At 36.9% G+C, this 24,712-nt stretch overlaps 1 protein-coding gene across 3 annotated transcripts in view; it reads right to left on the bottom strand.

The window, feature by feature from the left end:
* The window catches only part of Adcy8 (adenylate cyclase 8 (brain)), a 227,867-nt gene that overhangs the window by 100,420 nt on the left and 102,735 nt on the right, over positions 1 to 24,712 (bottom strand). For all 3 annotated transcript variants that reach the window (XM_005398004.2, XM_005398003.2, XM_005398002.2), the window contains exons 6-7: positions 8,522 to 8,680; positions 2,414 to 2,684 (exon numbers count right to left, since the gene is read on the bottom strand). In XM_005398004.2, coding sequence (XP_005398061.1) covers positions 2,414 to 2,684; positions 8,522 to 8,680 — 430 coding nt within the window. The remainder of the gene's footprint in view (positions 1 to 2,413; positions 2,685 to 8,521; positions 8,681 to 24,712) is intronic.

Genomic DNA, 24,712 nt, shown 5'->3' on the forward strand with positions numbered 1-24,712 from the left:
TTATTGAGTTAATACATAAGGGTGTAACTATCTGAACATCTGCTTCATACATAGTTTAGAATATGACACAGCAACACAATGTCATTATAAATATTTCTAAGCATGCATTATGAATCAGTGCAAACCAAAACATCTGGCCAATTTAGCTGGAAAATCCCCAGTGAAGCATTAGTACATTTTATTTGTGTTATGCAAGCACTCAGATGGTCTAAGCTTCTGTGGAATTGACTGGGTGTTTTGGCATCACGTGGGCTCAGACAGACCAGTCTTGATCTCTTCCTGGGGCATATTATGTCACTGAATTGCACATATGGCTCACTGACTTCTACAGTTAAGTATAAGTACCAACACTGAATGGTCGTGATCATTTTAATTGGTTCAATCATTTCCAAAATGTTATTACTTTGTGCCATGGGGTTATTTATCAGTATCAGCACACATCCACTACTGACTTTAAAATCTAAAAACAAAAGTGAATTGAGATTGTTCCTGCAAAAGATGGCACAGATGGTTATATCCAGGCAAAATAAATGATATGTTTAAATACAAGGTATGTTTAAACACCAGTAATAATCTTTGACTAATATGGTATTTTCTGCAATAACTGTTTGGTGGTAACAGTAGATATGTTTAGAAAATTAGCAAAGAAATATTTTAATTGTTATTATAAAATGTTATCAGATCAATCAATCATGAAATGGAACTGAGCATCTCCAACTCTGTTTTTTGGTTCTCAGTAATTAGTAGCGAGGTCAGGTATGACTGAGATTAGAACAATAAGGAATTATTCCAATTCTCACAGCCAATTTTTGGAAAGACTTTTCCAAAGGGAAAAAATAAAAACAAAATAGCCAGAAAGAGAACTTTATACAAAATTACAGAGCTATTCAGGGTGAAGCATGCACCTTCTTTTCTCTAAATAACCAGTATTCAGATTAAAGCTAATAATAAACAGAAAGTGCACTGTCAGCTGGCCATGCACCCACTTCAGGAAGTAGTTAAAACCATCATTTTATATAATAGCAAATTAGGCCAGGCACACTGATTCAGGGATAGAAAGAAGTAGGCATTGAAATCAGTGAGGACTTGTGTGGGCATACTAACTTTTTTTTGGAAAATTAAACATGCACAAAAGAGTAGTAAAGACCCGAGGGTCTTTACTCCTTCAAGGTAGGAGGGCTAGGTTTAACCCACAGTTTTTCTTAGTGGCACCTGGCACATGCATTGCTTTATAGCTCCTTCCCACAGAACTGGAAGGGGACTTCAGTTAACCTGGCCACAGGTGCCTCACCAATCTTTCAAACACAGAAGAAAGAATACTTTCAGCATGTTAAGCTTCCCACTTTAAATGTCTTTAAACAGACAGATGCTTCTTTTCTACAAGTTAATGAAAATGTTCATGTCTATGGATGTAAAATATTCCCCCTTCTATGTTTCATAAAACTCCAGATGCTATTGTTTGGTCTCCTTAATTCATATTGCTCTCAGCTTCTGCTTGGCTCTGGAGCACGTTAAAAAGTATCATCAGCTGAATATTAACTATCAGCTTTTTTCATTCCTTTCTTTAAAAAGGCAGGGTGGGGCCACATCAAGCATGAATTCAGCCACAAGTGCTCTGTCTAAATTGTTAGAAAGAGAGCCCACATCAGAGCAAGTGATTTGATAATGTTCTGAAAAGGCATTCTGGATGGGACAGCATTCTCTCCCTTGCTGCAGCTCAGTTTTCTAGTGCCTGTAAAGGTGTAAGGATCTCACTGGGTTTAATGCAATTCTCATATTTAGACAAATATTTCTTAACAATAAATTTGGTTACTAGTGATTTACTCCTCAGGTACTGACCTTGTACCCCTGTCCTTCATGTAAGATGCAAACTGAGGTACATAAAAATAGAACTGTGTGGCTGGTTGATCTGAAATTGTGTGCCACTATTGAGCTCCCTTACTCTCCCTTTGAGTATCACTTGTTGCTGCTTTTATAGTCCCAAATTAGTGGTTCCCTACCGATTTTGAATTTTAGAACTGCTTAATGTAGCTGCTGAGGAAAGGGTCATTCTGATGTACTTGACTATCCTCTTTAGTTTAATTACATTGGTTATATCTTTTGGCATATGTGTGAGTTTTTTTTTCTTTGCTAAAATTACAAGTCAGCTTCATATGACATTTATTTTTAGCCAGGTTAAAAAAGAAAGAAAGAAAGAGGGGGTGATGTTAGGAATTTACTGGCATTTCTGCCATTTCCTGAAATTGTATACATAGGTTAATTCTTTCCTGAGGAGATGTGTTTGATCATTTCCAATTATGGCGCTCAGTGGAGAAAAGGTTAACAATGAAATCAGTTCTCTCTGGGCATCTGGGTAGGAGATGAACTCTGGCATGCACTTGCAGCTAATCAGAAGAAGGAAGCCAAGACTTACGTTCTGTTTCCCCACGATGTTATCAAAGGGCAATTCTGGGCTCCAGGATCCTTCTGTGAATGTTGCCCCACTGTTTCTCCTGTCAGAGGAGGTTACTGATTCCTTGACGATGTCTTCGGGCAAAGATAGCAGACTTTCCTCAGGCTGTTTAATTAAATAGGTTTCTATATTATGCTTCCTCAAGAATTCATTCCTTTCTTTACCATGACCCTCTTCCACATTATAGTCGCCGTTGAGGCAGTCCAGAGTGGCTTTGGAAATGTGAATCCTCCTGTGTGTACAGAGTATAGGTCATTACACACTCCTGATGTTGCCTGCAATGGCTATTGCTGTTTCTTTGTCCAGGGCAAAGCCATCATCAGGGCTGCACAGGGGGTACTGTTATGACACATCCTCAAAGTCAATACTTGTCTCTCTAAGTGTGGAAAAAATAACGAAAATAGAACCATAAACATAAACCCATGGGTAGGATGTCACTAACTGTATTCCCCAGGACACTGCAGACTCCAATAAATGCAACCAGCTAATAACATCTAAGCACTTTTGGCTTTTCTTACAACTTTCAACATTCTTTAAGAATCAGTGATTTTTTTTTTTCAGAGGTGTTGATTACATTGGGAAAATGAGTGACATAAGTGTTCCTGAAGCCCAGAAGCAATTATTGTCCAAATTATCATGTAACAATATTTCTTTTGCTGTCCCGGAACTTCTCTCACTTCATTTTTCATATATGTGTCCTTATTTTCCCCAACATATCTAGAATCATCTTAAAACATGGGCAAGTTTAATAGCTTGCAGTGTCACACTGAGTGTCCTTTGGAAAACTACAGTTACATACAAGTTCCCCTAAAAAATGTACATTAAGAGGAGCAGAGACCACAGCTATGAACACATACAGACTGGCCACTGGCTAGTTTCACTCACAAGTTAAGTAAATCCATTGCTGTACAATTTTTTGCCAATGGAGCTCCTAACCTAAGCTTTGTTTTTAAACAAAATAATATGTGACAAGAGACTTAAGGATAAAACTTGACTAATGGAAACTTCATGTAGTAGTTCCTTGTGGGCAAGAGTTTCTTGGTTCCCACTGTTAGATGACTTGTCTTATACTGTGGTCTGGAAAGACCAGCAAGGTGCATATGAGCATGGGGTGAGAGGTCTTGGACTAATTATTTAATCCTTGTGAATTCATTTTCTCATATATAAAAGTGGAAAGTAGTATGACCTATCTCTTAAGGTCATTATGAGTATTAAAAGGGTCAATTTGTGTATAGCAGTCAAAATAGTGCATAGCACACTGTAAAGGCTATAAAAGCAAATACTTAAATTATTAGGAGTATTCTAAAATAATACCAGTACGGTCAAATGACTATTGTATCTTTCATGTCTCCTTGAGGCTCACAGGAGACAGTCCAATTTCAGAAGGAGTTCTCTCTCTCTCTGTCACTTCAAACTCATTTTCTACTATTCCTTTATTATGATCCTCCACACTTCCTTATTCATGCAACTGGCATTTCTTCAATTCAGCATACCAGTGCATGCTTACTGATAATTTCCCACTGCCTGATTCAGTTTATTATTATTATTAGTTTTTTTGGTTTTTCTCCGGTACCAGGAACTGAACTCACGACCTTGCGCTTGCCAGGCAGGCGCTTTTGCCGCTGAGCTAAATCCCCAGTCCCAGCCTGATTCAGTTTAAAAATCACCCCTGTAAGCCAAGTTTAATACCTGTAAGTAGATGAACAAATAGGGTAGGTGCTTAATTCTTTGCTTGGCTTTTGTGACTGTAGAAACAATATATTCAAAGAAATAATGAAGGCCAGTTTTAGTTTTAATATTTTTAGAGTGACATTCCCACATGCATTGTACTTTTAGTACTATCTCTGCTCCCTCTTACCCTTCTAACCCATCTGCTTACAGAGAAGTTCGTTCACTGCAAAGAACATGTAAAGAAACAAAAACAACGGATAGATTTCTGACCATTTAAGGCACATTCTCTACATCTTCCAAATCATTTTCCTCATATATATTGGTTTCAGTGCAAGATATTAAAAATAAACACGTGAGAGATGTTAGAGTTGTTCTGAGAAATAAATACAGGATGTTGTCATGAGGCTCTTGCTAGTACATAGGAACTCAGTAGCATTCACTTGAAAGAATGAAAAATCATTTGACCTTCCTTGAAGTGGAAATAACTGTCTACGTTCTCAATCAGGTTCTGATTAGGTTTTGGAAATTTGCCTTTCTGCAGAAAAAATGAAATTCGTAGAAGAATTTGGTAAAGTTTGACTGGGTGATTTTCTTTTAAAAATGAAGTTAAATATCAATCTTGTTTGGTATTTTATTTGAATTCTGCATTTTATTATTCTGCTCTCAGTATTCAGGGGACTAATATTTGCATATATTAAGTCAATGCCATGTACCCAGTAGTAAAAGACATTTTTGCCTTCACATATGACTGAGTCCTCTGTTGAAGTTCTAATCAATTTACACTGAACTGTTTTGATAGAAACTGGGTTTTAGCTTTACCTTTCCATGCTTGCTACTAACCTGAGCTTTAGGGTGTGGCATTTGCAGAGATGAGAGTCTGGTGATTCCATTTTCCTCTAAGGAACTGAATCAGTTCTCAGCAAATAGTCACATAATATCAGAAAATGTCAGGTAAGGCTGACATTTGTGATAATTTTAAATGCCAGGATATAGTAATGATAGTCATGATAGTGAACAAAAGAACTGTGTAACACTTGTCTTATTTTACTATTATTTTGCAGTCAAAGGAATTACTCTTGGCTTTGTGGACTATCTCATATAATTTCCATTCTTCCAGCAGCCCTAGGTGGGAGGCCCATCTCTCTCTCTCTCTCTCTCTCTCTCTCTCTCTCTCTCTCTCTCTCTCTCTCTGTCTCTCTGTCCTCTCTGCCTTCTTTCCTTTTTGTTTTTTCTCCTTCTTCAGGTAATAAAACTTGCCTAGGAATAATAAGTACATATCTGGCCCAAAGCTCTATTGGATGTTGATAGCCTGGCTGAACTGAAACAAGCACTTTTACTTTCAGGATCTTTCTAAGACCCCGCCACTGGATTCCATGGTAACTCCTACAACCACACTCACAATTCTTACCTACAGAGCACAGGACAAAGGACTCTATCTGCATTGTCTAAGTTAACAAAAGCTCAACAACAATGGTCTTTAAAGTGTGGTACTGTCAGAGGAGGCTAGGGTCTGGGTAGATGGTGGGAAGAGAGAAAAGAAGGAAGGGAAAAAAAGGTATGTGTATATATATATATGTATACAAGAAAGCTAAGATAATTGTACTACTAATTTCTATTATTTCATTGAAAAGAACAAAGTGCTTATACTGTTTGATCAATTTTGCATGCCTGTACCTGGTAATCTGAGGAACTACTTGGAGGATAACAATACGCAATATAATAACCATGGTTAATTTCCTATCATCTTGAAATTTGAAATTCTGTATCTTTCCTATCATCTTGAAATTTTGTATCTTTTCTTTGTCTCTTTAAAATTAAGAAAAGGAAAAGAAATAGCTGGGAAAGTAGGCGTGACCTATTAACTACAAAATCCCAGGAGGTCCTACTTGAGGAAATAGATATAACCTGTTCATTACAAAATCTCAGGACACATGCGCAGAACAACTCCCAAAGTCCTGCACATGGACTTCTTGTGAGAACCTGAGCAGGTTTTTGCCAGGATGGCCCTAGACCTGATGCCACCATGAGAAATATAAAAAAGGACAGTGGCTATTAAACTCCCACTCCTTTCCTTTAACAATATAGCTCAGTCTCACACTACAGAATATATTTATTTTTATTCACCTAATTTTACTTTGTCTAAACTCACTCTGAAGAGCCTGTTTACATGCAAACCTTCATTATCATTTGTGCTTACTTTGGCAAATTCTTTGCTCAGGACAGAAAAATAAAGCTTAGAAATCATCTCTGAAAGGAGATTCCGGCACCCCAGGACCCAGTAACTGTACTAAGGCTGGTAGAACCACCATCACTGGGAAACTTGTCAGAAAGACAAGTTGCTGAGTCCCATTCCATATACACTGAATCAGAAACTCTGAGATACGGCCCTGCAATCTGTGGTTTCACAAGTCTTCCTGTGAAATGAACACTGAAGCTTGATAACCATTGCTCTAGAAGTGCAGGCCTCAGAGAGGTTAAAGAACCAGATAGTAAAGAAGCAGAGAAGCTTGAACTGAAATTATCTCAAACCAAGGGGAGTCTGGAGACCTGTTTGACATTCCTGCCTTCCTGGTGTGGACACATCCCATGCCTAAGCACATCTGTATGCTGCATAGCAGCCTAAGTACTTTAAAGGCATTGGGACACTCGAAACTAACTTTTGGAGGTTTTCAGTGATTTCTGCTGAGTTCTGCAATGAAGAAAATGGAGACAGAGATAAAGAAACTTGACACTCTTATTAACACTAAGCAAACCGTGGTTTAAAAGCATGATTTGTGATTTAAGTCTAATAAATCTCCTGTTACTCAATGTGGCTGAGAATATTCATTAAGGTGGACTCCAAATGTTGAAGCAGTAACCTGCAGACCCTCATAGCTGTGTTCTGAGGTTTCCAAACTCTCATTCAGCTGTGCTTTGAAAAGACAAATCTGCAACATGAATGGGCTGGCTATCTGCAGTTTAAACTCAGCAGGTAAGGAAAATCCCAAAGAGTTCAGATTTAAGAAATTCCATGATGACATGCCAGGCTTAACACAGTTCCAGACCTGTGTGGTAAACAGTGGAGGTAAATAGCAGGCAGTGAGGGATCTGTCATAAGGACACCAGCTGACATGGTTATATCTCTGCACAGCTCACACAGCACTTCTCACCTGGTTCCAGGCAGTGCTCAGAAGAGGTGGGGTGAGGTGGATTATGCCTGTTCAGCAGATGAGGAAACAAATTCTCATTGAGGAGGGAAATATCCCACAAGCCACCACATCACAAGTATTACCTGTCTTTTTGCATTGAAGAAATTGAGATTAAGAGGTGTTAAGGACCAGCCTGAGTTCTCAGTTACACCATGCAAACCAAGTTAACATGAAAAGCTCATGCCAGGTGTTGTATTTCCTTTACAGAAATTGATGGAGATAAAAGAATTTAGCATGGGGCAGAGTGGGAATCTGAGTTTCTCTGATTCCATCTCCTGTAATTTTTTCATCATGATATTACATTGTCTGATAGTAAATACAAAAAATTGTAGCTAACGCAGATCTGGTTTCAAAGGCAGAGCTAGGCTATGGAGAGAGGAACATATATAGATGGATTCTATCTATCTATCTATCTATCTATCTATCTATCTATCATCTATCTTTCTATCCATCCATCTATCATCTATCAATTATCTACCTATCAGTCTATCAATTATCATTCTATCTACCTACCTATCTACCTACTACCTACCCATATGTCATCATCTATCTGTCTACCTATCTATCATCCCTCAGAAAGAGAGGCCATAGAAAGTCAGTACAACTCACTGGCTCATATGTGATCTCAGTTCCAATCTGTATAAATGACATCAATATTAATATTACTTTGTAAGGTTTAATTTGCCATTCCAGGCTGGTAGCTTCTCTAGAGGTTCTATACCAACCAGTCGATAGTCAAAGTTGGGGTGTAGGTGAGTTTAAAAAGGTACTGAATTTCTTAAACTGAGACCAGGGTAACACATACATTGATCGTCATTAGGTTTTAGTTTTGGCTGGCCATTAGATTTGATTTAAGAATTTAAAATAGATTCCATCCAGATTTTGCCTTAGATGAATAAACATGAAGTTCTGGGCATCAGTATTTTGAAAATGTCCCCCTGGGGATTGCAATGTGCAGCCAAGTCTAAGAACTGGTGCTTGTGGGGCACAGACCTGAGTACCTCAGTGCTGTCCCTTTATCCTTGTTGCCTCTGAAGTATTCTGTTAGACTTTTTAGGGTCAATATTATGTGATGCTTCAATGTGTAATCTCCTGCTAAATAATTTCTTCTTACATATATGCTTCTGAACTCTGCATCCAGGGAGTCAACTATTCCCAAAGTTAGGAAATAACAGGGGTGAAGCAACTAAAGAGCTTTGTTTTGACTTACCCAGGGATTCCTCCAGATTCAAGTTTGTTTGCAATGTCCACATCCCAAGACCAGACATCAAACTGCCACTTTCTCAGTCCCAACACACCACACAGCACTGAGCCTGAATGGATTCCGATCCGCATGTCAACATCATGCTTCGTTCTGGACCGCACGTATCTGTTGGCATAGGTGAGTGGAGAGACACGTTCAGAAAGCTGGTACGAGTATCCTTGACTCCTGGTGGCAGAACCAGTCCAGTTTACTCTAAGAATTCATCTCTTGGCCATTCAAGTGTAACCTCATCCATGAAGGCCTTTTGACTCCCTAATAACTAAAAAGATTTTCTTCCTCCTTTGAATACCTCAAGCTCATTTTGTGTATTTAAGTGCTCTCATCAATTTTCTTCTCAAACATACTATGTAACCCATGCTCCAGGAGATGGCTTGACTTAACTTATTTTGATTTTATACAGTACAAAAACTGGTATGCATTCAGTATTTAGTAGAGACCCACAGCTTGAATTCTGAATTTCGATATTTTTCTGGGCAAGCCTTTAGGGATACGGTGATCCCTTACAATGAGCTGCATTTCCCAGCCAGACACATACCATGAAGACAAACAAGCAGCTCTCTATGGTGTGCTGTGTTGCAAATCTCAGATGATTGGTAGGTCAGGTATATTAATACATTTTGGACTTGTGATATTTTTAATTTATGATAGGCTTATTGAGAAGCAACCTCATCATAAGTGGAGTATCTGTACTGACTTTAAAAGTTATGCTCAGATCTACTGTTCTCACTAAAAATGGTGAAAGTAAAAAGATGTTTATGTAATTAAATTAAAAGTATTTCTTAATTCTCTTTAAAATTCATACTTCATATATATTTTAAGTACAGCACATTATAGTTAATATAATCAGTATAGCTTATAGATTATTACATATTATATGTCTTCACATAATTTTATTAATAAGGCTGGAGAATCAAAATGTCTAGTTACCACAGGTCTATAAGACAAAATGGAACATTGCTAGTCTGGCATACAAGGTCCTTCATGATCCATTCCAGGCTTTAGCTATTCCTCCAATTTCTCATGAACACATTAAACTCTAGCTATCCAACCCATAAGTCATTGTCTGAACTCTGCATTCCTTCTCCCCTCTCTAGGCCCATAGCACTCTCTCAGTTCCTCAGGTCCATTGCTTCATTCAATTGAGGAGCTCCTATGGTGAAATCTTAGTAACCTTTGCCAGGAAGCTGCTGTGATCTCTTACTCTGGATTATCGGCTTTCCCCAGTCTTCCTATTGCATCCTGAGTGAGCAATAATTAGGGTGCTATCATCTATCGCCTCAAAACCCGTTAAAGGTAGTGACTGTGCACCATTCCTCCTTATATACCACTTGTAATACTGCACTAACTTTGGTGCTTGACCAAGGCTCAATACATGCTGATTGAGTCAGTGAATGGATGGGGGTGTCAGGTACTCTTTATTCACATGCCCACATGTCCATGTTTTTTGATAAAGACAATATTCCTATCTGAGTCACATTTGTATCTTGCATTGCCTAAAGCATCATAGAGTAGGGTCTAAAAACATGACTCTACTCCCTTAAAAAAAGAAAAATAGAGAAAAGAATAAGTGAATAAATGATTCTGTACACTAAATCAGATCTTTGCACCTCTCTTCCTGACACATGTAAAAGAATGAAAAGTGATTTAAACAGGAAAGAAAGTTGAAGTGGGTTGAGAATATGGAAACACTGAAATAAATTAAATATTAGATAGGCAAGATGTGAATGTTAGAAGGAATTGTGCAGCTGAAAGATGAGGCAATTCTTGACTTTTGTAAAGTTCCTAGTTTCTGGGCCACTGCTATAATTTTAAGATGAAAAAACATGGTACCCTTTATCCACTGACAATGAAAACAGTAAGGAGCATTTGAAAATAATTAATAAGAAAAGAAATAGGACCCAGCACTGAGAGATGCATATCAACTTAGGATGCACTTCTCTAAGTAGGTTCTAGGTAAATTGTTGACAAGAGTCACTTGTGCTGTCCACCAAGTATGTCTAGAATGATAGTGTCTAAGCATTTGGTAGAGCTGCATTTTCCTGGATATTTGATGTTATTTTCCACCAGTGAAATAAGAGCAGAGTGATAGCTGTCATCTCTGGGCTGATGCCCTCGAAGCCTTATCTACTAGACTCCTTTCTTTCTTCTATCAGTCAAGGAACTTGGTGACAGACTTTTCTCGACCAAGCTCCTTAAATCAGAATGGTATATAGTGATACCTTACTGTCCCCCTACTGTTCCAAAATAGATATAAAATCTGAATTAAAAATAAATGCTTCCTATTTTAAGCCATTGATATTTGGAGGATGTTTGATACTTCAGTATAAGCAGAACTATCTTGATAGATACAATCATCAGTATAAATTTAAATCTTTCCTATTATGTATTGTCACTATGGTGTAAAGGTTAATAGCTTCGTACTTTAATGACAGACTATTGCATTTGCATCTCATTCTGTCACTCATTTTCTGTACGTCCTTAGAGAAGTTATTTTACTTCTCAATGCTCCATTTTCTGCATCTATAAAGTATTAATTATAGAACTTTTAAAATGAAGTAAATAAACATGTAGTTTAGAGTTCTGCTTGGAATATACCAAAAAGTATTGCTTGCTAATTGTGTAGGAAGGGACTACACCCCAGGAAAGTAAAAGGATTTTCCTGTGGCCACAAAGCTGGTAAGCAGGATACCAGGATTAGATTGAATCCCACACTCTTCACAACACAGAGAGTGGTGCGTGAGCCCAGGCAAATCTGACTCTGAGATCAACGGCTGTGAAATAAAGCTTTACCCAATTGCTTTGCTACCAGAGTTGTTGTGAGCCCCACAGGAGATAACGGATGTTAAAGTATTTTGCCAACTAATTGTGAGGAGCTATTAGACAGCACACTGTGCTAATGTCATTAGGTAATTAACACTATTCAGGGAATGCACTGGGGCATCTTAATGAAAAGATGTTTTTATTTTCTTCTACAAAATGAAAGCCGTAATAGGAAGACTTAAAATTATGTACTGTTTTTTTTTCTTTACTTCACTATATCTGGGATATATCTAGGATCTTACTTAAATAAATAAAGCATAAGTATGATAATAATACACAGACACCGATCCTTTACAAAAAGGCTTCCTTATGGTTGCAAAAAGCCATAAACACAGAGTGTTTCAGGATCAATTCTTGATGGGATGAACTTTGAGCATTCTCACAGCTAAAATGGAGGTAATTCTGCTCAGAGTGACAAAGTCTTGTTCAGTTTTTCCAGAGATCTGCTCCAGGGATGTTTGCTGTGTCCAAAGAGCAGACAAAGAGGCCCTCTCCATGGCAAACACTTGCATCTTTTTTTTTTTTTTTTAATTTTCTTTCTGGTACCGGGAATTGAACTCACGACGTTGCGCTTGCCAGGCAGGCGCTGTGCCGCTGAGCTAGATCCTCAGCCCCACAAACACTTGCATCTTCTCCATAAACTCTGAGGGTTTGAAAAGCAGGAATGTTTCAAGTTCCGTTTAGCATCATGCTTAACACAGGTACGGAGCCAGTGCTCAAAAGTATTTAATGAATTAATGGACACAACTCAATGGATTTCTTGCTTCACAGCTCTGTAGCTGCCCCAAGATGGAGCTAAGTGTCCCAGAGGAACTGTGGAACTGTCTGTCTCTGGATCTGGTAGGTGGGGAAGGTGGTGACCCTCCCAACCTTCTCTTGTCATGCAGAAAAGCTGCTTCCCAATTCTCATGGTGGTATTGGATTTAAGATTTCTTTTCAATAAAAATATCCTTAGTTATTACTTGGCAGCTCTGGGGACAGATAATTTAATAGCTAATAGGCAAAATACTGAAGACATTATTTCTTCTAATTGAACTGTTAAAGAGGGATGTTACAATTACAAGGTAAAAAGCAAAGAAATTTATAATTTTTTTCAATTTGAATGCTACAAATGGTTCTTTTTTTTTTTTTTTTTAAAAAAAACAACTATTCAGTCTGTAGACTTCACTGAGGGGATGACAAGAAGCACAGTCTCATGGTAGTGACTGATGAATAAACTAGACTTTTTCACTGTTAAGCAGCTAGATAAGGAAACCAAACGTAACAGAGTAGCAGAAGAACATTCAGCTCCTCAGCTTTGAGACTGGAATTCCACCCCTCATTCTAACACTTGCTAAAGAGCTGGAGCAAGTTAATAACCCTATTTCTCTGACCTTCCCAAGAGGTGTAGAATCTGCATTAAGGAGACCTGGAATGGAAATGGGGTTTTTCCACCTGCTAGCTTGGGTCGCAGGCGAGTTGCACTAGTCTGAGTCTCAGGTTCAATGGAGAATAAAACTGGCGCTTTGCAGGGTATTAGGATGCCTCATAAAATGGATGAAAAGCCCTTACTTGGATGTGTATGAACACTCAAAAATTACAGCTCCTACCGATTTTTGCTAGCAACAGCAACTTTCAATTACCCGGCTGAGTCTGACCAATAAAAACATGAACTGATGGATCTACCTACCCTTTCCTATGAATACTGTGCCTTCATCCACTCTATTTGCATTGAAATTGCTTCAATTAACTGATTTATTTTTTAAATTTATTTAAATTTTATGAAAAAATAAAACAAATTTTTATCACCAAATAATAACTGAATGACAATAGTTATTACACTATCTATTGTTATCTTCAAAGTAGTTGCTCAAAAAAGATTCTTACAAAAAAGAAACAGGCAGCAAAAATTTTCTTTTCAGTGAACTAAGATCATCTAATAGTATAAATTAAACAAAAGGGCATAAATGTCAAAATATTTCTAGAACAATGGAATATGTAATTTGGGGAAGTCCTTGAACTTCTTTCTACTTCCTATTAGTTTGTTTTGTTTTCTCCCTCTCACTATAAAGTTTCTCATAAGGGAAACCATGTGGTATTTTAGCTTGTCAACCAACCTACTTAATGTCACTGGGGTTAGGGTGATAACTGTGTCTTATGAATGGGGTGAGGAACAAGCAAACAGTGTTCCTGGCACAATGGGAGGGGACTCGCATTTAGCATAAACATACACACTGGTTCAAAGTAACTAACATAAAACAAAGACAATGTCCCTGACATTTAAAAGGAAATGACAACTTCAGTCATACTAGATTCCTCTGCTCATAAATCTCCAGAAGCTCCAGAGCACATCCAGCATAGTGAAAATATATTTGCTAGTTGGTTTTCCAGTATGGAGGACTGAACATTTGGTCTTCGCACTGATCCTTTTAAAACCATCATCATCATCATCATCATCATCATCATTTTGACCCAAAGTCTTGTTAAGTAGCTAAGTTTCCCAGGCTGGACTTAAACCTGTGATCCTCCTGCCTCAGCTCCCCAGAGTTGTGGGGTTACAGGTATGTGCCACAATGTCCAGCTTGTTTTTGCTACTTTTTGATGGCTACCCAAACTCATCTCCTTGAATTACCTCTGTTTTTATAGACACTTTTGCCTGAATGAGTGAAAGACACTGTCATCCTGATTTTATGTGTCATTTGGGTAGGTCATGGTATTCAAACACTAGTTGAGATATTGCTGTGAAGATGTTTCTTGGATGAGATGAACATTTAAGTCAGTACCTTGGAGTAAAACAGATTACCCTTCACAATGTGGGTGGGCTGCATCCAGTTAGTTGAAGGCCGTCAGAAAAAAAACAAAAAACAAAAAACAACAAGTTATAGTCCAAGGAGATGAAATGTTGACTTCAGACTGCCTTGGGTTCAGGTTTCCACACCAGCTATTTCCGGGCCCACTGTTCAGCTCTGCACCTTTGGAATTCCCTGGCCTCTACAGACACATGAACCAGTTCTTTAAACTATGTTCTTCTCCATAACCGTAACATTCAATGACAGGGATATACTCTGAGAAATCATTGCCAGGCAATTTTGCCATTATGTGCATGTCATACAGTGTATTTATACAAATTGTAATGGCTACAGGAGCATTAGGTGATATAATCTCATGGGACCATGTCTGAATGTGGTTTCTTATTGACTAGAACATTGTCGTTATGCCTGCCTATGTACATGCAGGCCCTGCTGTTCTGTTTCTCTGGAGAACTCTAATGCAGACAGTTCCTGCACATCTCTACCTGTCAAAGCTTCTTATCTGTTAGGAAATAACATTTTATTTTCCAGTTATATCAGTTATACCTGATTCTTTCTGAAAACTTGAAAATGTCAAGAATTGAGAATTTAAACCATGTTGCCATTACAGAGTTTGACATCCTCTTCTTTTTGTAATAGAAGCATTTTTAAAGACACACTACATGTGCATTTATGTGTGTTCAACCATGTACAAGCATGTTTGAAACATTTGGTGAATGTTTGACTTAAAATTTATTACAATAAAAGACACATTGCCATTACTCCACTTCAAGATATTCCCTCTCACTTCAAGCACACTTATTTCACCGTTCTTGTCACTTTCCAAAGGAGTCCTGGAAGTCCTCTTTCATAAACATCTTTACGAGGTCTAATAAAAAATATAGTGAATGGTGCTACTGAGTGCCATCCAGCAGAAGAGCAGGCTCGTAAAAATGCTATGATGAATTCTCACCCACTTTATCCCCTGAATCTCACACCCTGTGACATCTGGCTCTTCTCCAAAGTCAAAATGACCACAAAAGGTAAACATTTGGAATCAATTCAAGATATGTCCAGGTAGCCAGGATAGTGCAAATAAAAACATTCACAAAAGAGTTCTTGCAGAACTACTTCAGAATGTGCCAAGAATGATGGGATCAATGTATTTGAAGCAATAGTGGAGTAATTTGAGGGGAGTTAATGATAATGTGTCTAAGGGGCTGGGGATTTAGCTCAGCAGCAAAAGCACCTGCCTGGCAAGCGCAAGGTCGTGAGTTCGGTTCCCGGTACCAGAGAAAAAACAAAAAAAAAAAAAAAAAAAAAGATAATGTGTCTAATAATTTTTTAAAAAAACAAATTTTAGCATATTGGTAGATAATACTACCTTATACGCTTCTTTAAATTCATAAGCATTTTCTTATGGCACTAAATATTCATGTAAACTGTAATATTGGATATTTACCCATTTTTCTATTTTTCAAAGTTTTTATTTCTTTTTTTTAGTGTATTGGTACATGGGTGTAATCCTTGATGTTTACATTCCCTGTGTGGAGTTGGTACATGCACATAACACATCTTAATCCCATTTTTCATCGCCTTTCCTTCCCTTCCACCTGTTGCTTGATCCCTTTCCTTTTTTATTTGTTCACGCTTGCAGTGCAGGATGTTTATATTCCTTCTATGGAGTTGGCACACCACACATCCCAATGTGTACATATACCTTTTCTCTATTTTGAGGATATGCTGGGATTTACTGAGCCATTTTCTTACCTTTGGATTTATGTGGAGTCTGATGAGCATGGCCTGGGCCTTTGTTCTGCTGCCTACAAACTGTGTATCACTAGACAGAAGTATTCTTTTTTGAACCCCCTCAGAATTTCAGTTTTATCTGAAAACTGAGAAAAGTTGTAACTTCCTCCCAGGGTTGCTGGTATTAAGCAGAAAATGTCAGGAAGGTTATTTAGCATAGGGGCTGGTATTGCAAAATTCAAGCAATATTAACTTTGCACTATCATTACTACATATACACTGAAAATCACTCTAATTGATGCATCTTAAGAGGGGTACAAATTTATGAAAACTCACTTTAGTGACATTTTGGAACAAAATGAAAAATGAAGCTTTAGAGGGAAAGAGAAAGGAGGAAGGAAAGGGAGGGAGAGCAAGCAGAGAGGTGGGAGAGGAAATGGAGAGGAAGCGAGAGGTGAAAAAAGTGTGTAAGAAAGAGAGAGAAAGAAGAGGCAGGCTGGGGCATTCTTGCTTCAAGCGAGGTAAAGCAAAATAATCACTGTTTTTCAATCCTTGCTTGGCATACTGTTTGTCAGGGCAGCCCTGCCACAAGGATTAGGACCTTTGCTCTAATTAACTGCTGGGCAAAGCCAGTTCCTACTTGGCATTCTGGTATCCTTCCTATGACTTTTCAGCAATTGCACTGAAAAGACTGTGCTCTGCAATTTTCATTAAGATTCACCAAGCACACGTTTTCTAGATCATTAATAAAGATATCACACATCACAGTGCCAACTCTGGTGTATTTTCAGCTTTCAAGGCTATCCCCAGAATAAACCCAGGGTATATGAGAAGGGGCCACCCGGAGGCACTTTACAATCTATGCAATAGAAACTATCATCTAATCCTATTTTAATTAACTTAATTTTATGGACAGACATTCATGAGATGGCACTAAATGCTTTGTTAGAAACAAGGGTGCATTCAGTCTCTTTTTTTACTATTCATCTAGTTCATATCACGTTTCTAACATGAAGTATTTTTAATGGAGTAAATTTACTATGAGGCTTTTTTTGAGTAGGGTTTATTATCTTGATCTCAAATGTTTACAGACCTCCCCTGTCAGTTCTGCTGCTCAATTAGGAATATAGGTGAGGTCTCCTAAAACTATATGTTGATCCTTGGGTATTGATGGCAGATTTCAAGCATGAAAAACAAGTAAGTCCAGAGCTGGACACAGGGTATCATAATGGCTCCAGATACACAGTCTTGTACTGCCAGTGACTATAGTGTGATCACAGGCAATTACACAAGCTCCAGTTTCTTCACTGGTAAATTAGGAGCTTATTTCTAGAGCTTTCTTGTTCAGAATGCATTTGTACAGCTATATGGTTGTGTATGGCTGACATCCATCTGATTGGATTGGTCTGTGCTTTAGCTATACTTAGTACTTCAATATTTTCCCTCCTAGAATTGTTGTGAGCACTTATGCAGCAAACGCAGCTAAATAATTTATCTCAGTGTTTGGCATATAATAAGTGTTCAGAAAACTCAAGCTACTATCATTTTAATGGCACAGAAAAAAAGGGTATGAAAAAGGAGCAGGTTTATGTTACTTATCTGAGTCAATTTTTTCAATATACAAACTCAGGCATTCTTCCAAGATTCAACTAAAAATATTTCTCTGATCATAACATTCATGTTACCTGCAGAAGAGGCCACGGAGCTCTAAGTTAAGTCACTATCCAGAGCCACATGCCTGAGGTGGGACATCCTGGAGACAACTGAGTCTGCTGCTGCAGGGCATGGGCTCCCGCTTCACCCTTCACGTTCCCCTCAAGTGACCTTATGGTACCACTGTCACTTTTCAGAGAGCGTTGAGCATTCCTATCCACAACAAACTGCATCTTTAAAAAAGTGGAACCTTGACCAAAATTCTTGGAGTACTGTCAGTGAAAGTGAGTTTAAAGTCATAAATATTTGCTTCAATTTTTCTCGGCTGCATATTGTGCCTTAGATGATTTTCTGTGATGGGATATTGTCCTTTCCTGTATAGTTTAATACACATACACAGGCCTACTTGCAAGATTCTACTAAAAAATATTTCTGTGATGACAACATGCATGGTACTTATAGAAGAGAGCACGGGGCCTCTACCTTAGGACACCATCCACGCTCCTGCTCTATTTCAGGCTCTTACTTCTCTCTCCCCAGTTCTATACAAAAATGTCTCCCAAACATCTCCTTCCCCTCAGTTCCTGCTTCTTCTCACCTAGTGTCAACATGAGAGAGAGGGCTGTCCATCTCCAAAGTTATCTTTCTGACATCCTTACTGGATCATGTGACTCTCCTACTTTAGGGGCCAGTGACTTGGCATTGCCTGTGGGGTGAAGTTCCAGAATTTCTTACACTAACCCACTGTCTAAATTTAGAATTGCTATAACTAGCTATGCTTTATTCCTTACTTAATATACACACAAGTACATGTATACACATTTACACTCCTACACACACATGCACACATACCACGTATATACATATATCCATATACATGTGTGTGCATGCATACAAAGGCACACACGTGTGCCTGCATACACACACACACACACACACACACACACACACACACACACACACACAGCTTTTAACATTCTGAAATGCTAGAATAACTCATTCTTCATGGCTTTGCTTCCAGGAAAAACAAATTTTGATTCTTGGTTAAAATAGCTACAAAGTTGATAGCCTGGTAAAAGACAAGTGGCAGGAAAATGGTCTCCCTCAGGCTAATAGTTTTGATTTTCTTGACTCTTGTGTATTTTGCATTTTTAAGTGTAATTGTTATACTTCTCTTTTACATCCACAGACAAAATTGTATATATTTATTGCATATACCATGATGTTTTGAAGGATATATACATGGTACAGTGACTAAATCTAGCTAATTAACATATATTTACCTCAAATGGTTATCATTTTTGTGATGGGAACACTTAACAACTCTCAGCATTTTTCAAAAATATATTATTAAGTATTGTAAGCATGTGGTATAAAGATCTGTTGGATGTAGTCCTTCAAACTAACTGAAAACTTCTATTCCCTGACCAACACCTTTGCAGCCTCCTTTCTCCTGTCATGGGTCCAGTCTTGTAACCACTATTCTACTCTATTTCTGTGAGACCAACTGGTATGGTCCACACCTGGGTGACATCAAGTGGTGCCTTTCCATGCCTGGCTTGTTTCATGTAACATAATTCCATCCAGATTTATCTGTGCTGTTACAAAGAAAAGGATTCTCTTTTTTTTTTTTTTTTTAAAAAAAAAAAAAAAAGGTCAAACAGTAATCCACTGTGAGTGTGTGTATATGTGCATGTGTGTATGTTCTTTATTCACACATTGAGTCTCAGATTGATTGTACCTTGGCTAATGCAAATAATGCTACTATAAACATAGAAGTGCAAATATCTCTGAGATACTGAACTCATTTCCTTCAGATATGATTTTTTTTTTTTTACCTTGCATAGGGAAAATATGGCGTTTGTCTTTCTGTGTCTGCTTTCTCCATTATTATATTGGTTTGTGTGTTTTCTAGCTTTTGAACTGAGTTTTTCTGTATTTTGAATATTATCAGACATACAATTTATAACTGCTTTAATTGTACAGGTTGATATATATATATATATCTCCTGGATCACATGGTAGCTTGATATTTAGCTATTAATTTTTGAGGAATCCCCACAATATTTTCCATAATGGATGTACTAACTGGCATTCCCACCAACAGTGTAAAAAACTTCCCTTTTTTCACATTTTCAGCAATACTTGTTATCTCTCTTGCCCTTTTGTTAAGAAGCCCTTCTGACAAGCATGAGATGACTTCTTGTTGCAATTTTAACTTTAATTTTCCTAATGATTACAGATGAGAGTTTTTTCATGTCTATTGCTCATTACTCCTTATTAGATGTTCAGTTTGAAGATACTTGTACCATTTTGTAGGTTGTCTTGAGCTTCCTTATTTCCTTAGCAGTGAAGAAACTTTTTAGCTTGATATTATCCCATTTGTCTATTTTTGCTTTTGTTACCTGTGCTTCTAGGGTTATATACAAAAGCACCTAGACCAGTGTCATGGAGTTCTCACTGTTGTGTATGTATGTGTGTGTGTGTGTGTGTGTGTGTGTGTGTGTGTGTGTGTGTGTGTTTCTAGTACTTTCATAGTTTTAGGGTCTTATCTTTAACTCTTTTTTTGGTCAGTGTTGGAGACTGATCTTAGGGTCTTGCACATACTAGGTAAGTGATCTACCACCGAGTTACAACCCCAGCCCTACTTGTAATTCTTGAAGCCAATTTGAGTTGACTTTTACATATGATATTAGATAAGAGTCTAATTTCATTCTCTTACATATGAAAATACAGCTCTCTTAAAGCCATTTTTTGAAAGTTTGTCCTTTATCCATTCTGTGTTGTTCAGTTCTTTGCTGAAAATCAGTTGGCTATAGATATACAGATTGTTTATGCAGTTTCTGTTCTGTTCTATTGCTGCATATATCTATTTCTTTGCCAGTACTCATGCTATTTTTATTACCATAGCTTTGTAGCATATTTTGAAGTTAGGCAGTATGATGCCTCTTGTTTTTTTTTCTAATATTTCTTTGTTTTTCAGGTTCTTTTGTGGTTCCATATACATTTTAATACTTTATATATATGTGAAGAATGTCATAGCTACTTTCATGGGGATTTAATGAGTCTATAGCTTGCTTTGAGTATATGAACATTTAAATGTAAATACTAATATTAATGTAATTAATATAATTATATTAATGTAATTTAAGATTATGTTTCTATTTATTTATTATTCAATTTCCTCAATGTGCTATGATTTTCAGTGGACAGATCTTTCACCTCCTTGGCTAAATTTATTCTAAAGCATTTAATTTACATTTTTGTAATGATTGTAAATGGGACTGATTTCTTTACATAGTTCATTGTTAGTGTACAGAAATGCTACTGGTTTTTGTATGTTGATTTCATGCCACGAATTTTTACTGAATTTACTATTTTTGAAAGATTTTTGGTGGTGTCATTAGGATTTTTTCATTTAAAAGATCATCATATAAAATATCAGGGCAATTTAAATTCTTCATTTCAAAAATAATTGCTTTGGAACTATAATAAAACTAGAAAACAAATAAAAATGGCAGTAGTAAGATATTAGCTACCAGTATCACTTTAAATGTAAATGTATTAAATTCTCTAATTAAAAGACATAGAGTGGTTGAGTATATTTTTCAGAAAGACAATTATCTGCTGCTTGGAAGAAATTTATTTCACATCTAAAGGGATACATAAGATGAAAGTGAAGGTATAGAGTAAGATATTTCAGATAAATGAAGTTTAAATAAAGCAGGAGTATTCATGCTTATATCAGATAAAATAGACTTTACATCAAAAGCACTAAAAAAGACAAAGAAAGATAAGATATGATGAAGATGTCAATTTAGCTAGAGGAAAATTTGTAAATATATATACACCCAATATTGGAGCACTTCAGTATATAAATCAAACATTCACTTATATACTTCAGTATATAAATCAAACATTAATAGGCCTATGGGGAGAGATAAGCTCTAAAACAATAATACAGAAGTAGAAGCTATAACATCACAATTTCAGCAAAGGGCAGACTATACAGAGAAAATATGAACCAAGAAATACACTGCTCCCTAAACCAAATATTTTAACAGATATCTGCAGATCATTCCATTCAGCTGCTACTAAATACATACTCTTTTCAAAAGCACATGGGATATTCTCTGGGATAGATTAGGCTGTGAGGAAGAAAACAAATCTCATAAAAATTTAAAAAGTTAAACTCATATTATGATTTCCAAGCACAATGCCTTGGGAAGTATACAAACACATGACAAACATCTTACTCCGTATGAATGAATACTTGAAGAAATTGAGACAGAAAATAAAAATTCATTTAAAACCAAATTTATTGCTCTTCATTTCTTTCTCTTGGTTCAGTATTTTGATAAGAATATCTAGGTCTATACTGAAAGTAAGTGGTGACAGAGGTCATTTGGTTTTAGAGGAAAAACTTTCAATTTGTCCCTTGAGAATGACAATAGTTGTAGATTTGTTGTATATGGCCTATATAGTGTTGAGGTATACCTAATTTGTGAGAGGTTCTATATTATGAAGGGATGTTGAATTTTGTGAAAAGTCTTTTCTTGTTTCTCTTCTTCTTCTTTTTTTTATTTTTTAGAACAGAGTCTTGCTATGTAGTCCAGGCTGTCCTTGAACTCACAGCAATTCTCCTGCCTCCACCTCCTGAGTGCTGGAATTACAGGCATGTGCCACCATGCCTGGCTGGCTTTTCTTTTATATTGAAATAATCATCGGCTTTTTTATGCTTCATGCTGTTAATGCAACCTACCTCACTAGCTTATGTATGCTGAATCACTCTTGCACATCCGGGATGAATCCCACTTGACACTGGTGAATGATCTTTTATCTAGTGAGCTACTGAATTGAGTTTGCTAATATTTTGTTGAGGATTCTTATATCTATATTCACTAGGGGATATTGGCTTGTGTTTTTGTTTCTTTGTCTTTTTTTTCTTTTCTTCTTTGTGATGTCTATGGATTTAGTATAAGGTTGGCTCTGGCCTTATGAAATGAGTTTTCAAATATTTCCTCTTCAATGTTTTAGAAGAGTTTGAGAAAAACTGGTATTGATTTGTAAGTGTTTGGTAGAATTCAGCACTGAAAGCCATCATGTGCTAGACTTTTATTTGGTGGATTTTCTTTAAGGCTTTTTGTTATTCAATCAATATCCTTACTTGTTCTTGGTGTGTTAAGATTTTCCAGTGCTTCAGTAGTGATAGTGTGGGTGTATGATAAAAGGAATTTATCCACTTTTTTAGGTTATCCAATTTGTTGTTAAAATTAACTATAATAGTCTCTTATGATCATGTATATTTTTGTGGCATTCACTGTAATGTCTCTTTATGATTTTATGAAGTATGATTAAATTATGGTGAATGCTAAAATTATTATAGTAAAAGACACACTGGTGTTAATCCCCTTCAAAATACCATCTTTCCTTGCCTTGAATATACTCACCCCATAGTTCTTGCCATTTTACAAAGCAGTTCTGGAAGTCCTTCTGAGACTGTCATGACTGTCTTGATGTACTGCATTGATTCAAAATGTTTACCTTTCATAGTAATTTTGATATTGGGGAAGAGCCAGATGTTGCGTTGTCCAAGATCTAGTGTATGAGGTGGATGAGGACACAATGTCTTCACCAGTCTGCCTTTCTATTGAATGGCATTCATCAGCAGCATTCCCTCTATTTTTTAGTTACACTTTGGGAAGACATTCATGAAAGAGCTGCTTCAGAAAATGGCAAGAATAAGATAAGTGTGTTTGAAATGAAAAGTATTTGTTGGAGAGAATCTAATCACAATGTATTTTTTACTGTAGTCAATTTTTAATAATTTGTATATCTCAAATATTTTCAATCACTCTATATTTGATTGTTCTTTTTCATAGTTTAACTAAAAATTTGTCATACCCAGCACCACACTGGCTGAAAGCCTTTACAGACAAAGCCAATCAGAGAGTCCCACTCTGCCATCTTGTTTTGCCCTTCCTTTGAAATCTGCTGATGTTCTAACTAGTAGCAGCCAATCCTGGCCTTTCCTAACTTTGGTACCCTGTCCTGATGTGTCTGTGATTGGACAAAAGTTTGATCACATATTTGCAATGATCAGTGCACAAGAGACTAAGCTAACTCTGAATGTTGGTGTTGAATTCGAGTAAAAATTTTAAGTATTACCTAAACAAGGCAACTACTGAATTGCTGTGATCTAGTGACAAAGAGCCAAATGCCAGTTGAGTATCATAGCACTTGCTCCTCACTGTGTTTTTGCCCTCTGGAGTTTGGTGCTAGGATGCTGGTTCTGTGAAGACATGCCAGAAGGAGGGACATGAGGAGACTTGGATGAGGTGTGGACAATCCCTCAAACAGGGATGTAGCTCTTACAATAAACAAAGTGGGCATTATATCTGAAACACCAATTAATCAATGATTTATTGACATTTCACTCTAATACCTGCAACATAATGTATTATTTCCATAGACATTTTAGCTTCTGTTGAGCTTTCCATTTGAAAGAGGAACTTTTAAAGCTGAATAAGAAAATAACATCTTGTATAAGTGAAATTTGGTTAATATTATTAACTTTCATGAGAACATTTTATAACTGAGATTCTCATCTACACATTAGGTGCAAATACTGTCTACCAGTCATAACTCAGAGTGCAATACTTAGTAGTAACAGTGGCAACTTTGAGCCATTTGCCAACAAGGCTTGTCTAATTCTTGAGCTCCTTTTTCATTTCTTTATGCCATGCTTTTTTGTTAACTAAGAGAATTAATGCTGGACCTCAAGTCTCTTAAATTGTAATCAAGGAACTGTTTGGGTATTAACAGGCTCTGACTCACAGAGTTAAAAAATGTCACCAAACTCTTATCCTTAAGAACTAAAAGCAGTACTTAATACACTAACGAAAGAAAATGCCCTTGAATTATTTTAGTTTATCCAACTTTTACTTCTTGCTATATAACTCTAAAATTAGAAAGGACACCTTAAATTGAACATAAAATGGGGTAAGATCTTTTCCAGAAGGAAAATAATAGTGCTCAAAGTATCTTAAAACATTTTGAAAATAGTTGATCATTTCTTTTGCAATGTAATCTCTGCATCATATCTTCTGCTTAAGATCAAAACACACCTATGGAATGTCTATGGAAA

The sequence above is a fragment of the Chinchilla lanigera genome, unplaced genomic scaffold, assembly GCF_000276665.1.
Source record: "Chinchilla lanigera isolate Chin_1 unplaced genomic scaffold, ChiLan1.0 scaffold00060, whole genome shotgun sequence".
Taxonomy (NCBI): Eukaryota; Metazoa; Chordata; class Mammalia; order Rodentia; family Chinchillidae; genus Chinchilla; species Chinchilla lanigera.